At 40.5% G+C, this 14,959-nt stretch overlaps 1 protein-coding gene across 6 annotated transcripts in view; it reads left to right on the top strand.

The window, feature by feature from the left end:
* galnt2 (UDP-N-acetyl-alpha-D-galactosamine:polypeptide N-acetylgalactosaminyltransferase 2) overlaps nucleotides 1-14,959 on the top strand; it is a 63,674-nt gene that overhangs the window by 23,413 nt on the left and 25,302 nt on the right. For all 6 annotated transcript variants that reach the window (XM_034075431.2, XM_034075449.2, XM_034075440.2 and 3 more), the window contains exon 2: nucleotides 13,444-13,531. In XM_034075431.2, the coding sequence (XP_033931322.1) occupies nucleotides 13,444-13,531 (88 nt within the window). The remainder of the gene's footprint in view (nucleotides 1-13,443; nucleotides 13,532-14,959) is intronic.

Below are 14,959 nucleotides of genomic sequence, written 5' to 3'. Positions count from 1 at the left end.
GTGAGTTTTCAAGTGCCTGATGAAATTTGACGTTGTTGCGCCAGCATCCTTGATTTTGATATTGCAGACTTTGCAGTGTGCGCTCCTTTTGTTGGTGCCGCCGGCGTTTTGTTCGAAGTTGTTGTAGTTGAACCTAATTACAAGCGGTACAGCCGCAGGTCGCTATTGTGTTACTACGAGGTAGTAACAGAGGCGCGCACGTCTGCGTAATGAGCCCGGCTAAAGTAACTGGATGGCCTGCCTGCTTGTCAGCCTTCCATCTGGGCACAAACTGATCTCGTGCCCTCATTGGTCATGTGCGCGTTCGTATGTGTTGGAGGAGGCGGGCTCTATAAGGAAGTAGCAGCCTCTAGCAGATTATCTCCGGTTGTGTATATTTTCAAATTCTAGCGATCTCGAGCAGGTTTCTCTCAAATGTACCTACCCCACCTTTAATACGCCAAAAATAGAAAACACAATGATTGTTCACGAGTCCCAACACACGAGTCCAAGTCAAGTCTGAAGTCTCTGTGTGTGCGACTTAAGTGCGACTCGACTCCCCATCTCTGGTGTGTGTATATATATTAAAAACAATAAGCAAAATATAATTTACAGTTTAGTGAATAATACAATCTGTATTTCTCTAGTTGCAGCTTTTGATTTAATTGACTATTCTTTACTTAAGGTTAAAATGAAGGCTGCATCGAACAATGATGTACCTTAATGAATAGCTGAGACTCGGACAGTAGCGTGAAGTTTCCAGAACGTCCTCCCTCTTTGTCCACATACAGATTTACAGTTATTGCTGTTACACTGCTGTCACCCTCGAGAGTGTATTAGTATTTCATATGTTGATGTTCATTAAATGTTGTCTCTGTTTCTGCTCAGTCTGACATGCTGGCTCAGATCCAGAGCATCACGGGGAGAGCAACAGCGCCTGAGGTGACACCTTCAAACGTCTTGCCTGAGGTGACACCTTCTTGCCAGTCTCAAAATATTAAACGAAGCAATTAAAATCAGCAGACTCTTACAGGAAGTTACAATTTATAAACATTTGGCATTTGTGCCTGAAAAAGGACTAAACAATGAATCTGTTGTAAAAATAGTTGCGACTAATTGTCACAGCTTTAGTGAAATTAAAGTGTGGAACAGTGTGCAGCAGTCCGCCCTCTGTCAGTGCTGTTGACCTGCAGACGGATCAAATGTGGATAACTCATTCTCCCTCCTGAGAAATGTGGGTTACGGAGAGGAGGGGGTTTGTCTCTTTCATCAGTTAAGTTTCCAATACACAGGAAGAATGAATCCAGGTACTTTCTCTTCAGTACCTGTTGCTTAAAAGGACTTTTTGAATGTTTCCTGAATGCTTTTGTTTAGGTTTGGTTCTGGACGACAGATTAAGAGAGTAAGGCTTATTGGACATCTTTATTTGGTCTGATTCAGACGTCATCCTGTCTTTGCGTATTCGTTCTGAATAAGGTGTGTGTGTGTGTGTGTGTGTGTGTGTGTGTGTGTGTGTGTGTGTGTGTGTGTGTGTGTGTGTGTGTGTGTGTGTGTGTGTGTGTGTGTGTGTGTGTGTGTGTGTGTGTGTGTGTGTGTGTGTGTGTGTGTGTGTGTGTGTGTGTGTGTGTGTGTGTGTGTGTGTGTGTGTGTGTGTGTGTGTGTGTGTGTGTGTGTGTGTGTGTGTGTGTGTGTGTGTGTGTGATGCAGATGGGGTTTTGGGAAGGAAGCCAATGCACACAATTGCTCCATTGAGCTGACTCACACCCCCCAAGTCTCCCTCACTCTCCCTTTCTCACACACACACACACACACACACACACACACACACACACACACACACACACACACACACACACACACACACACACACACACACACACACACACACACACACACACACACACACACACACACACACACACACACACACACCGGTGAGACTTGTCACAGTTTGCTCAGTGCAGTCTGAATTCTCAACCCAGTGAAGTTGACGGGGCCTCAGGGTTAAAGTCGGGTGGTTTTACAAACAACCCCCTCCCCTCTTGTTGTTGCTCTGTCCTCCCTCTTGCTACTCTTTCTCTGTATTTATTTTTGGAATGTTTTTGGAACCTAATAAAGTCCTCCAAGTGTTTGAAGCAGAGTGGGAGTTCCTACGGCTGTGCATCACTTCTGATTATTCTGTGTTTTGTCTAACTCTGCTCCTTTGTCACGCCTTATCAGAGAGATAGACAGACAGAGAGGAATGATGTTTTCTACCCATTAGTGGCTGAACACTCCAACTGTTTCACTCGTGCACAGTATGCGAGTGAGCCTGGGTTCCTCATCGAAGCATTAATGTTCCATTTTTTTATTGTACAAATGTCAGTGTACTGAATTTAATATGCTTCTTGTGGAGTTACGCACGAATACTTGACGGCTTAATTACTGCTGTGTGAATGGTATCAATGCCATGCATTGTTTGTCCTTTGTGGAGTAGTTTACACTTTCAACATGTGTAGAAATGTGTGTGTAGACAAATGAGCCAGTTCATCTCACAGAGGAGCAGCATGATTTATGATTTCTATTAATAGGCCCACTTTTAATTATGAAGTCTCTCTGAACAAACCATAATCGGCCACTAAAATAATGACATCAGAAAAAAACTGCATATTTTAATAATAACAGTGTTTCCCGTGAAGCGATAAGTAGCACAGCAAATAGATAATTAAATATAATTTCTCACAGCTTAGAAAGAAGACATGTTGTTTTACCATTGAATTACTATCTGAAATAATTCCTCACAACGTGTTTATTTCTTTATAGTACTGTAGTTTGACTTTGGATGTTCCCATTGGCTGACGTTTTCTCTGCTTTCTTGTCTCTAGGCTTTTATCAATTTCCTGTAGCTATCTCTCGCTCTATGTTCTCGCAACTAGCTAGTGTAGTTCCCTCTAATATTTCCTTCAGCATTATTTAGCAAAAGCAGTTGATTGCATTCAGGGTTCAAGCAGAGTCTCAAACAGAGTTATGAATATGATGAGATGTTCTCACTTTAGTTAGAGGCTTTGACCCATAGCATCTCACATGTTATTAGACCTTATGGTTTAATGAAGTCGTACGTTTTGATGTCTGAGGTCGTTTGAGCGAGCTCTAAAGCTCTTTGTGGTTGCCATAGTTACCGAGTAGATTGGCGCTTGGGTAATGTAGCCTTTCAGAAAATAACAGTGACAAAAATTGTAATTAAGTTTGAGACTGAGGGAGAGGAAAGTTAAAATTGTTAAGTGAAGGTTGATCCGTGAGAAGGAACACCTGGAAATGAGGCAGGAGGAGATATCATGTGACCAAAGAGGAGAAGGGAGATGAGGTAAACAATGTAATACGTTTAGGAGACATTGAGAGGAGAGGGTGAAAAGTTCAGGCAAATTAAATTCCACAGTTTCAGTTAAATAAAAAGTGTACTGCTACAGAGGCACAATAACAGGTTAAACTTTCACACTGCACTGCTGGGAGGCAGAAAAAAGGACTGTCATCACCAAAATCCCTCCGTCTGTATCCCCCCTCCTCATAACAGCGCTCTCCTCCTGCATGTAATGACATTCCAGCTATAGCTTTTTTTAAGACTTTTTTTCAGCAACAAGCTTCTTTCACTGCTCTCATCCTTTCATGTGGAACTACTGCCAGGAGATACAGCGCTGTGAGTGTGTGTTTGTGTGGCCTGAGCATACAGTGCTGTGATTAAAGAGGAGGGGGGAATGTGACTTGTTCTAGATCCTTTCTTCTTCTAAATAAACAACTTGCCGTGCCAGCCGCAGAGGACAGCATCACCGCAGGGAGGCTGAATCACAGATATTAACATGGTTACAATGTGACCGTTTATTGTATAAAATACAGACCATTTCCTACATTTGATTTCCCCGCTCATAGATTCGTGGGTGGGAGGGATTGTAACTGAGACAGTTGATGTTGCAATCTCATTTTTGTTTTCCAACTTGTTCATTGTCTTTGAGAAATTACAGCGAAAACCCCAACCTACTGACTCACACAGGACTGGGGTAAAAACTGTGAGAACTTCAAAGTTCTTAGAGTTTAAAGAGAAGGTCATGAATCCCTTGAGCTAGTTTGCTTTTTAATTGCTTTTCATGAACTATGAAGTTTAGGCAAATTAGGAGCAGTTGATTCAAAAATAGGGGTTTGTGACCTTTATTTGTTCCTAATAACTCCTATTACTCTCATGGCGGTGTTTTTATGTTGTACTTTATTGCTAATTAGCCAATTCTAGCTAACAACTTAGATGGTCAACATTATACTTGGTGCACGATGCCATTGTTTTAGGAGCATGTTAGCATGCTGATATTAGCGATTACCTTAAAGCACTGCTGTGCCTCAAGACTCACAGAGCTGCTAGCATGACTCATAGCAATGACACTCATGTGTACTGTAACTGTTAGGGAAATAATTGTCCTAGACTCCTAGATATGACGTGCAGGACCAACCCTGACGTCTGTTATCTCCTTTAAGGAGATAGGCTGCTTCAGCCATAATGTTGTTGTTCCCATTCTGTGACCGGGCAACCCTAGGTCACAGATGGTTTGTTGTTGTGGGTGCACTGGGACACTTCCTTCTTTGTTGTTTGTGGACTCCAAGGTATGAAATCTTCGAAGCCATAAGTGTCGGACGCAAGTGCCTCAGTGTGCCCAACTGTTTAAGCTATCGTATCAAAATATGTTGATTACTCTGCGAAACCAGTTAAATGGGCTAACGAGAGAGAGGCGCTCCAGAATTGACGTGGCAACTCTCCCGTGCAGTCAGATCGTGGCTGTGTGACTTGTGATGTGAATTCTCCGGCCGAAACTCCAAATAAACCATCAGTGTTTGACATCAAAGCTCCTGCTCTTCCGTGTCTCTTTCCTGAGTAGGTGACTCCCACTGCATTGCTGCACAGAAGTTTCCCTTACATGTACTAAACAAACTCTGAGGCATGTTAGATTTTCCCTGCAGAGAAAATATTCTGATCATTTAAAAGAGGAGATTATGTCCTTGAGACTTCATGATGAAATGTAATTGAAGCGTTCGTCTTTGTTCTTCCTCCTTTTTCCATCTTTTGTGGTTATTTGTTATGCTTGACCCAACACTTAACAACAGGCTGAGGCCATTTCCAGGTCAGTCTGACGAGGTTAAGAGAAGCCTCTCGCCTGGCCTCAGTTGATGCTAAATCTGTGTGCTTTCTGTTAAATCAAAGTGATTTAGCTGGTTATTGGTGGCTATGAATATGAATAAGAAGTAATATTTTATTCTCAGCCATAACTGCTGTTGATTCTTCCAGAAGTAGTTTGCCTGTTAAATAGGTTAATCGTCCATTTACAGTAGGTGTATTTCACTTTAACACTGCGCTATTCCTAAGAAATGCAGTGGAGGCCACAACGGACTTTCAGAACGGGTTAAAATGATGGGAATGGGATTTAGCATTAGATGTATCTCGAATAGAGTGAGTAAGCCATGAGCCTTCTTTTTACATTTCTGATGTTTAAGTGGCCAGGCAGATGTATATGACTTCCTCTCCCTAAGAGCGATCATGAAAGTAAATGATAGTTATTTGTATTATATATTTCGAGGTAGATTGCTCTATGATGTTCCTTTGAATACATGTGTGGACTTTATACCATTTTCCAAAAACTGATTACGTTACCATCAGGTTCAGCTGTACTTTGTTTTTACTTTAGTGATAATTATCATGCTAACATGTTAAGCTAAGATCATAGCCATTAGCATTTAGATAATTGTGAATTGGAATGCTACTATGGTGTTAGACTCTTTGTCTTCTTTAGAAATTAATTTGTTTCTCACTAGCTTTTTACTTACTAATTTAATTATGTTTAGCAAGTACCTTGCACATTTTTTAAAACCAAAGGTACTGGCTTGTTTTCAAGATACATTCAGAAGTCCCCAGGCGTGCATTCAATACATGATGCAAGAGTGTATACAAAACACACATTCACACACATTTATTTTAAATAAACGCTCAGCCTCATATTGTATCATCACTGTGTGCTGCTGTCCATCTGTGTGTTTCATAACCTCCTCTCCTGCTGCTGCTGCTGTTCTTCATGCTCGACGCCCGCACTGTGCTGTTCTGTTTTCTCTTGGAGGGATTTCGTAATGTGCTAAGCCTTCAGATAAAATCAGACCATTGGCACTACTAACTGTATCAGAAACATGCTTTCATCTGGATTTACGCTGTGACATCATAACCAGTTTTGGCTCGAGTTTGAATCTATTACAGAGAAAATAAACTTCAAACACACACACTCAAGTAAAGATGTTTTCCTCAGTGACAGTTCAAATGCAGAGTGCATGTGGGGCCATGTCATTCATAAGTGTGCATCTGTCTGAGTGTGCTTTTGTGTGTAAGTGTGTGTTGGTCAACTCTTGGCTCCCCAGAGTTAATCTATCAGTTGATGTCATCAGATTACTGTGGATTATACTGACTTTCAGAGGCTTGTACAAGATGCGGACAAACACACTAACAGATACCCTCGCGTGTGACCAGACTGACAGACTAATGCATATGAAGTCACAAAGCCGTATATACACAAATATGAGCACACACACACACACACACACACACACACACACACACACACACACACACACACACACACACACACACACACACACACACACACACACACACACACGCTTGATCCGCTCTGTTGGGGGATTAACATCCATCCCATTATCATAGAAGCAGGTGCCAGATCTCTTTTGTGTCCTGTGTTCATCCTGCAGGTGGGGAAATTGCTCCCAGTAAGGATGTATTATTATATTATTATTTGTTGGCCGATATTCCATGTGCTGATATTTTCCAAAACATTTAGGCTGAAATACAAACATTTAAATAATGTACGAAGATGCTTCTCCAACAAATTGCAGTCATTTTTTAAGTCTGCATTGGAATTAACTTTTTGTACCTACGAATTATTGTGATGGCCCTCTGGCAGTTGCATAAAAACAATGCTTTTTTGCTTTTTGTATAAATAAATGATGAAAGAAACTACTTCAAGGTGCAATATTAACACATCTTCCTGTCATGTTGCTTTTTTTTTTCTATAATAGACTGAGAAAAACTCAAATTTGAATGTGTTTTATAAATATACATGAGCTCTGTAGATTGATAAGATTTTCCATCTATGTAAATTATTTAAGTACTTAAAGTATATCTTTTTTCCTTTTCACCGAAAAATATTCAAATATCTTTTCGATATTGCACGAAGGATATGATAAGAGCAGCCGTTCATATAAAATCACAACACAGGAGCCAAGGAAGCATTCAGTACATCATCTGCAAATAGAAATTGTGTTTCTGACATGTGCAACAGGCAGATTAAGGCTCTTTTGAAATCCGACAATGTGATTACTGAAATGGATTCTGACAGCCTCTGTGTGTGTGTTCAAATGTAGTTGACTGCAGGTATTTTGACATGCAGCATGTACCTGTCACATTGCAGCAGTGTTGCTCATGACATGTAATTTTCGCCCTGGACCTTTAAGTATTTCCGTCAGCCTGTGCTGCTGCGTGACACAAAAAGCCCTGAAATTGTCCCTCTTTTCTCAATGAATATAGTCTCTCATTGTGTGCAGTTAGATGCTTGATGCTGCCCTATATAAACTAACAACAAAGCGCGAAGATAAACGCACCCCGTAGGGACACAAACACCCACGAGAGTTGTTAGGTAGCTCAAACCATGAAAAAAACCCCACAGCCTCAGGGGGAACATCCTGAAAAGGGAGATTGAAGCAGCCTGAAAGATATCAGAAAGGAGCTATACCTCAGACAGATATGCAAAACCACGCTGTACATGCCTTTATAACATTATCTATTCATAGTGGAGAATTTATGAGATTAACTTCAGCCCTTCTCTCACTGAGCGCAGAGCTGGACAGATACTGGCTTTACACCACAGTGACAGGCGCCTCAACTCTTCTCCTCTGAATGAGATGAGTGCGTTTGTGTGTGTGGCTTCTTTTTCTAATTCAATGTGTATATGAAGGGCGTCTTTTGCCTCTGTTTCATGACCATCTGTCAAATGACAGACTAAGCAAACTGCTGGCAAAGTGACGCAGCACAAGAGAAAGAGACAAAGTGAGGACATCAAGTGTGAAAGACAGACAGACAGAAAGAACAAAAGACAGACATATGGAGGAAGAGAAAAGATGCAGGAGGGGAGTACAAGTATACATACAGAGCAGCTAAGCTAAGCTGACTAGCTGCTAGCTGTAGCTTCCTATTTACAGTACAGACATGAGAGTGGTATCAATCCTCTCATCTACCACACTGTAACAACCTGAAACAGACCTGTGCATTCATGTCATAATTCCCTCATCTGATCCCATCTGGAGTTGGGAAGTTGTTCTTAGGATTTCTGTGTGTTTATGAGACTGTAGTCGTTATATGAGAACAAGTTGGATGCTAATAAGAGGCTTCGTTGTACATTATCGCTCATTGATATCTGTTTCTGTTGTTTTCAGTCTAGAATAATTTTTTCCGCCACACCACATGAATACAGCACCAATTGCAATGTTAACAAAAGTGATATGAGTGATTTGGATCTGCTCCTAAATGTAATGGCTTCTTCCTTTGCCCTTGATGCACCCGTTTACCAATTTCTATGAAAATCGGGCCAGTAGTCTTTCGGTTGATGTCTCCCGTGTTTAGATGTCCTTTTGTGTGTGCACAGTTTTAATCAATCTTGTTTGTGTTTGGGGACCAGGCAGATAAAAGCTGGGGCCATTATCACTAAGAGATTTTCAAGGCCATTCATGCGAGTTATACAAATAGCCCTCCAAACATCTGCTCTATACTTACCCTCTTCAATGATGTTTCAATCAGCGAGAAGTCATATTTATAGCAACCATTTGTTGATCAATCACGCGCGGAGCATTGTTCTCATCAGCTCCCAATGCTTTCTTTCCCGGTGCTATCTGTGATGGACTGCAATTCCCATACATCGCAGGGGGATTAGATGGGAAGGGAGCAGCACAGATGTAGCTTGAGAAGTGTACTTTAATTACTTTTTTTAACCACATTTGACTCTTTTTTCCCCACAATGTTTAGTTCCCATTTTATCTCAAAACTATCTATCGATAAATTACTACAGTTAAAAGAGTAGGATAAAGGGATTGCTGATTTGATCCCAGCACTGGCTCTTCAAAAGTGTGTTGGGGGGTCACAAGCCTGGCAAAGGCATGGGAGACATGCAACATAATGTACAAAGAATATAAAACATTTTTAAAATGTTATGTCTAGTTATTTATTTATCTACAATGTCCCTGGTGAATGGTCAACACAGCTGATTGTTCAGCCAGCTGTCTTTCATTTAAATCTTCTTGTGAATTGGTTGTAAATAGAGAACAGCTGCTTGAACTATCTACCTATCAAAGATCCTTCAGCAGACTGTCAGCAGGTTGTGTTACATATTTAATAACATGTGGTACTGTAACACACATCGCTGAGTCACAAACGATGGTATGATCCTCCATGAGACACAGATTCCCAATGCACCTTGTAGCCCTCATGTTAAAATAGCCTGAATAACATTGGCATATCCCACATGTCTCAATCACAAAATGTTGCTATGGAATTAGGCCTAATTCGGAAGATGCTGTTTACATAACAGCTGTTTACATTTGTCTAATTTGGAATATTTTCTTATTTGGAATAAAAGTGTAATATTAGTGTGAACATAGTCAGTGTGGGAAACTTGAATGAAACGGAGCCATTGTTAATGTCATCAGTATCACCAGTGCTGTTTGTGCTGGTTCCATGACACACTGACACACCGACATGGGCAGTTGGTAACTTCCACATGCGCTTTATTTATAGGATTTTAAGGAAAGGTCTGTTAAGCAATGCCACTTTTGCAACACTGAGTTAAGGATTGCGCCATATAATATTGCGCCATTTCATATTTAAAACATTTGCCTCATTGTAAAAGCAGAAATGAAACCATTATAATTTTACGGCTGTCTTTCTTCAGGGCAGCAGGCCTGGTTTTATAAAGTGCTTTTGGAAAGTGCATGCATTAAGGAACAGACCTGTTGTCTTTGTGAACTTGCCAAGGACTCCTTTGCATATGAATCTGCACATGAGATGTATACTCTGGAGGTCTTTTCTCATGAAGCACAGACTTACACTGATTCAAGATACAACTATTAAAGTATCGAACAGAAGAACTGAACTGTGGATCGTGAGGCAGACATGCATGATAAGAAACAGGGGAAGCTTAATGAGGCTCAGAAAATATTAAAGACATGACAGATGTAATAAACTTGATGCATACTCACGCTCATTAGCTGCGTAAGGGTCTTAAAATCGTGTTAGTGATATACTTCCAACTGGCAAAAATGTTTTTTTTCCTCAAGTTCTCAGTGCATTTAAATGTGAGTATACTTGCTTCACGGTAAGTGACAGTCTAGAGCAGTGAAGATTGAAGGGCAAAAAGTTTTCTTCTGGTTTATAATCTCCATCTGATCAGCAGTAAAGGTGAACCTTTTTTTATCACCAGCTCAAAAAAGAAGGCCATGAAACCTTTCAGTTTGAGGAGTTGAACATAAGTGTCAGAGAGACAAAGCAGCCCCCGTAGCAAAAGTCTGAAGCCAATTTGGAGCTTTGTTTCACTTGAAAACGTGTCCTGTTTTTCCCTCAGAGCCTGTCAAACTGTTTCTGCAGCAGGTATACTGCCAGCCTTCTTCCTACACTGAGTATTACCATCTGACTGTTCACGCACTCAGCTCAGGGTGTCCGCGGGGTCTTAAAAGGTATTAAACGGAATTTTCCAAGGTATTACATTTTGTAGCTTGTTTTCAATAAGTATATAAATTGTCCAAAGAGGTTGTATTCTACAGTCTGCCTGAATGTAATCATTGCGTAGGTGTGTGGTGTGATCCTGTGTAGTTTATTTATGGCATCCCGTTGGGTTTGACGTCATCTGAACAGGACATCGCACGCTCACTGCTTGATAGCGCGAAGGTCCGTTTACGCCGGTTGTTAAACAACATCGTTATGGGGAAATGCAAGTTTGCGTCCAAATGGTTGGAAGATAAGGAGGAAGGACAATCAATACTGTATATAGTAAATGTGAGGTAAAGTGTGTCGCCAAGGTAACCGGTTAGAACTCGAAGTGGCGATGAGGTCTTAAAATGTATGGAAAGGGTCTTAAAAAAGGTCTTAAAAGGTTTTACATCTGACTTCAGGATTCCTGCATATACCCTGCAGCTGTCATAAACATAAATTAATTAATTTCATGTAGGTTATATTTGTATAGAGGTGGTTCAGTTTCAAATGGGTATAGTTTTAGATTAGGATTGACGCGCTATTCACTGTAGATCAGTGCTTCTCAAAGTGTGGTCCGCGGACCACTGGTGGTCCGTGAGCGCCACCTAGTGGGCCGCGAGTATATTGGTAACATTTCACAATTTAAATAAATAAATAAATGTAAGTTTTCCGTACTCTCGTGGGAATATCTCCGCAATGGAGCGAGGTTACGTTTCACTCTCAATTGCATGATATAGCCCAGCGCAACACCTTCATCACACATGTTGCCACTTGTTTGTACCATTTTCAGGCAATTTGTAATCTGTTCTAGAAAAACGATGCGATTTTGGATATTTGTGGAGTTAGGTGGTCCGCGTGTGTTTTTTTTATTGGTTAAGTGGTCCTTGGTATGAAAAAGTTTGAGAAACACTGCTGTAGATAAATGTAAAGGCCTAAAAAGCCTGATTTAAATGTGAAAATCTATTTTCTACCCGTCAACGCTTCTCTCTGTATAGTTAAACTGTTGAACATTGTTTGTGGTAGTCTCTGAAGTCAACCTGACATTGGCTGTCCTGAAAGAAAACAGATCAATGGCGCATTGAAGAGAGGCTGAAGGTGAAAAGTAACTGCAGAGCAAATAATAAGGTTGGAAAATAGTTTTCTGACGTAAAGGGCGACGGACAGGACAGAGAATGAGCGGCGCTAATCACTGTGACTCTGTGTATCGATCCAGTGGCTTTTAATGGACACACAGAGGGGTGTGTCATCGGCCCATTTGGAGACGCTGAATGCTTGAAGTGTGTTTCTAAATGCACCGGTGGACTGGATGAATGAATGACCTGATTTAATGAAAGGGAGGAAATGAAAAGAGGAGATAAAAGAGTGGCTGAATGAATGGATGACTTTGCCAAAAGCCTGGGCAATATATGCATTTAATATAAATGTTGTGACATAAGATTCACTGCACATTTCTTTACAGTAATTTGTCATATTCTATACATATTTCCTTTTTTCCTGTATATTTATATTTCCTGTAAACATTACAATAGTATTCGTGGTAAATATAAAATGTGTCTAATGTGTAAATGTACCTGGCAATCACTTGATTCTGATTTGAGACGAGTGATAAGATATTTGATCATGTTTAGGATATGTTAATATGCCATAAGTGTAGTCTATTCCTGATTTTAAAGGCTGCTCTTTGATTTGCTGTTCCCCCATTAGACATTATATCCACAGTAATGCTGATTTAAGGATTATGTTTTTTAAAGAAAATCACATAATGGAAAAAAATTCTGAAAACATCAATGGTCCACTCTACAATATCATCAACGTAGCTGATCAAATGATTGAGATATTTGATCACCCTGCCTTACTTTGCTTATATCAACCACTGCACACACTCATCAAATCAGTTCAGTCTGATTACCTGGCTGTGGATGACTCAATGAGTGGATGAAACATGAATGAATTGATTTATCATTCAGTGCTTCGCCAGAAGAAGTTTTTGATGTTCAACTTGATCCTGTTGCCGAAATGGATTTAACTTGAGTGGACTCAGCTGAGCTCTGGTCTCATAAGGTGTTGATTATAATGAAGTGAGGAAACGAGGAATCATCTTAAAAAGAAAAAACTGGTTTACATCGAGTTGGTTTTCTTATAGCGTGGTAATCTTCAGCAAACAGCGCATGATCCTAAAAAAACAGATGTCTGTGTGTTCTAGATCAGTGTTTCTCAAACTTTTTCATACCAAGGACCACTAAACCAATAAAAAAATACTCGCGGACCACCTAACTCCACAAATATCCCAAAACACATAGTTTTTCTAGAACAGATTATAAATCGCCTGGAAATGGTACAAACAGGTGGCAACATGTGTGACGAAGGTGTTGCCCTGGGCTTTATCATGCAATAGAAAGTGAAACTTAAGCTTGTTCCATTGCGGAGATATTCCTGCGAGAGTGCGGAAAACTTAAATGTATTTATTTATTTCAAATGTGAAATGTTACCAATATACTCACGGACCACTAGGGGGCGCTCACGGACCACCAGTGGTCGGCGGACCACACTTTGGGAAGCACTGTTCTAGATCATGTGCCTCTCACCTGCTAAATGTTTATTTATTATCGGACTAAATGGTGTGTATCCGGGCTAATCTGTGTGTTTGTTTTCAGGATGAATGGGGCTCCAGTGACTCGTCGAGTAAGAGCAAAGCTCAAATCTCTGACGACAAGACTAACGGCCTGGAAACTCTGCCGCCAGGTACGAAACTTCGCTACCCATCTTGCACCTCAACCACACAATGCCTAAACAAGCTAATGTATATTTCTGTTATAGCCAAAAAGGTCTTAAGTATATATTTGTTTATCATATCTATACCCAGGATGTCTGACAAATATGTGCTTCAGGATCTGGAGATTTCAGTGTGTCATTGTTTCTGCTCATGATTATAGTAAAGGAAAAGGACAAATACATCCCAGCTGTAAAGCATGTGCTTGGCTGACACTGTACACCACAGTTATGTATCCAGAAAGACACATCATGTCCCCACAACCCAAACCATTTCCTTTTTGAAATGTGGTGACATAGTGGCTTAGTTTTATAGAGCAAGAACAGCCTCTGCCTCCTTCACCTTACCGTGTTTAAATAACCACTGGGAACGAGAAGACAATTCAACATTCAATTCAGCTATTGAAAATAATTCAAGTATCTACTTTAATCTCGCAGCAAACCCAGCTATGCGTCTCCACCCAGGCTTTGAGAAACATTGTTCCAGAGTCCGACAGTCGCAGCATCTGAGCCTCGATTTGTCATTCAGCTCTCGTCCGCGCCCCGACTCAAAGCCGCCCCTCCCTCACAACCCTCTGACTTGTGAAGGCTGAACACACACTCTCTTATCTGATCCAGCAATGGAAATGGAATCCAATTTGAATGTTGAAGTGGAGGCATTTTAACTTCAGGGTGACTCGATTACAATGACACCAGGCAGCGAATCGCAGCATCCCTCACAACACACTTAAGACGAGAAGAAGGAAAGAAGTGTAAAATAAATGAAGAAGTAGGAGACTGTAAAAGCGAATAAACCAAATGAATATACGGTAGTCCCCAGAATAAGTATGCACCTCTAGTTTCTAGCAGCCCTGCTTTAAACATTTCAATTGTGGCACCTAATAAAAACAATTATCCTCAAATCTTCATTCTAAAACATTTATACTTAGCAATGTACCAAGTCAAATCTTATCAGAGGGAGGGGATATGAAGCAAGCAAAGACATTTAGTTTAAAATAATAGAAACGTATAACAATATATCATAATGTATTTGTTGATTTGATTTTGTGTGAATAATCTGAATATGCAAGTCATTTATTTCATAAACACATATCGTGAAGTGAAAAAGAGGCTACTGCATTTGCCTCCGACATGCGCAGAAGCAAACTATAAAGTAGCATAAAATGGAAGTAAGGTGGTACCTTAAATTGTACCCAAGTACAGTAATTGAGTAAATGTAGGCTGCTTAATTACTTTCCACTGCTGCCTGCTGGTAACCGTGGGTTGGAAACTGGACAGTACTAATGAGCGGTCAGCCGCTGAGGATGGAAGATTTTGGTGATGAGACTATAAACTATTTGAATTTAAACTGACCACTCCTTTCTCTGATACAAAAACACAAAATCAAACTACCAGCTGGGA

The sequence above is a fragment of the Pseudochaenichthys georgianus genome, chromosome 3, assembly GCF_902827115.2.
Source record: "Pseudochaenichthys georgianus chromosome 3, fPseGeo1.2, whole genome shotgun sequence".
NCBI classification, from domain to species: Eukaryota; Metazoa; Chordata; class Actinopteri; order Perciformes; family Channichthyidae; genus Pseudochaenichthys; species Pseudochaenichthys georgianus.
Note: the sequence above shows the minus strand (reverse complement) of the source record. Positions and strands in the feature narration are given on the sequence as shown.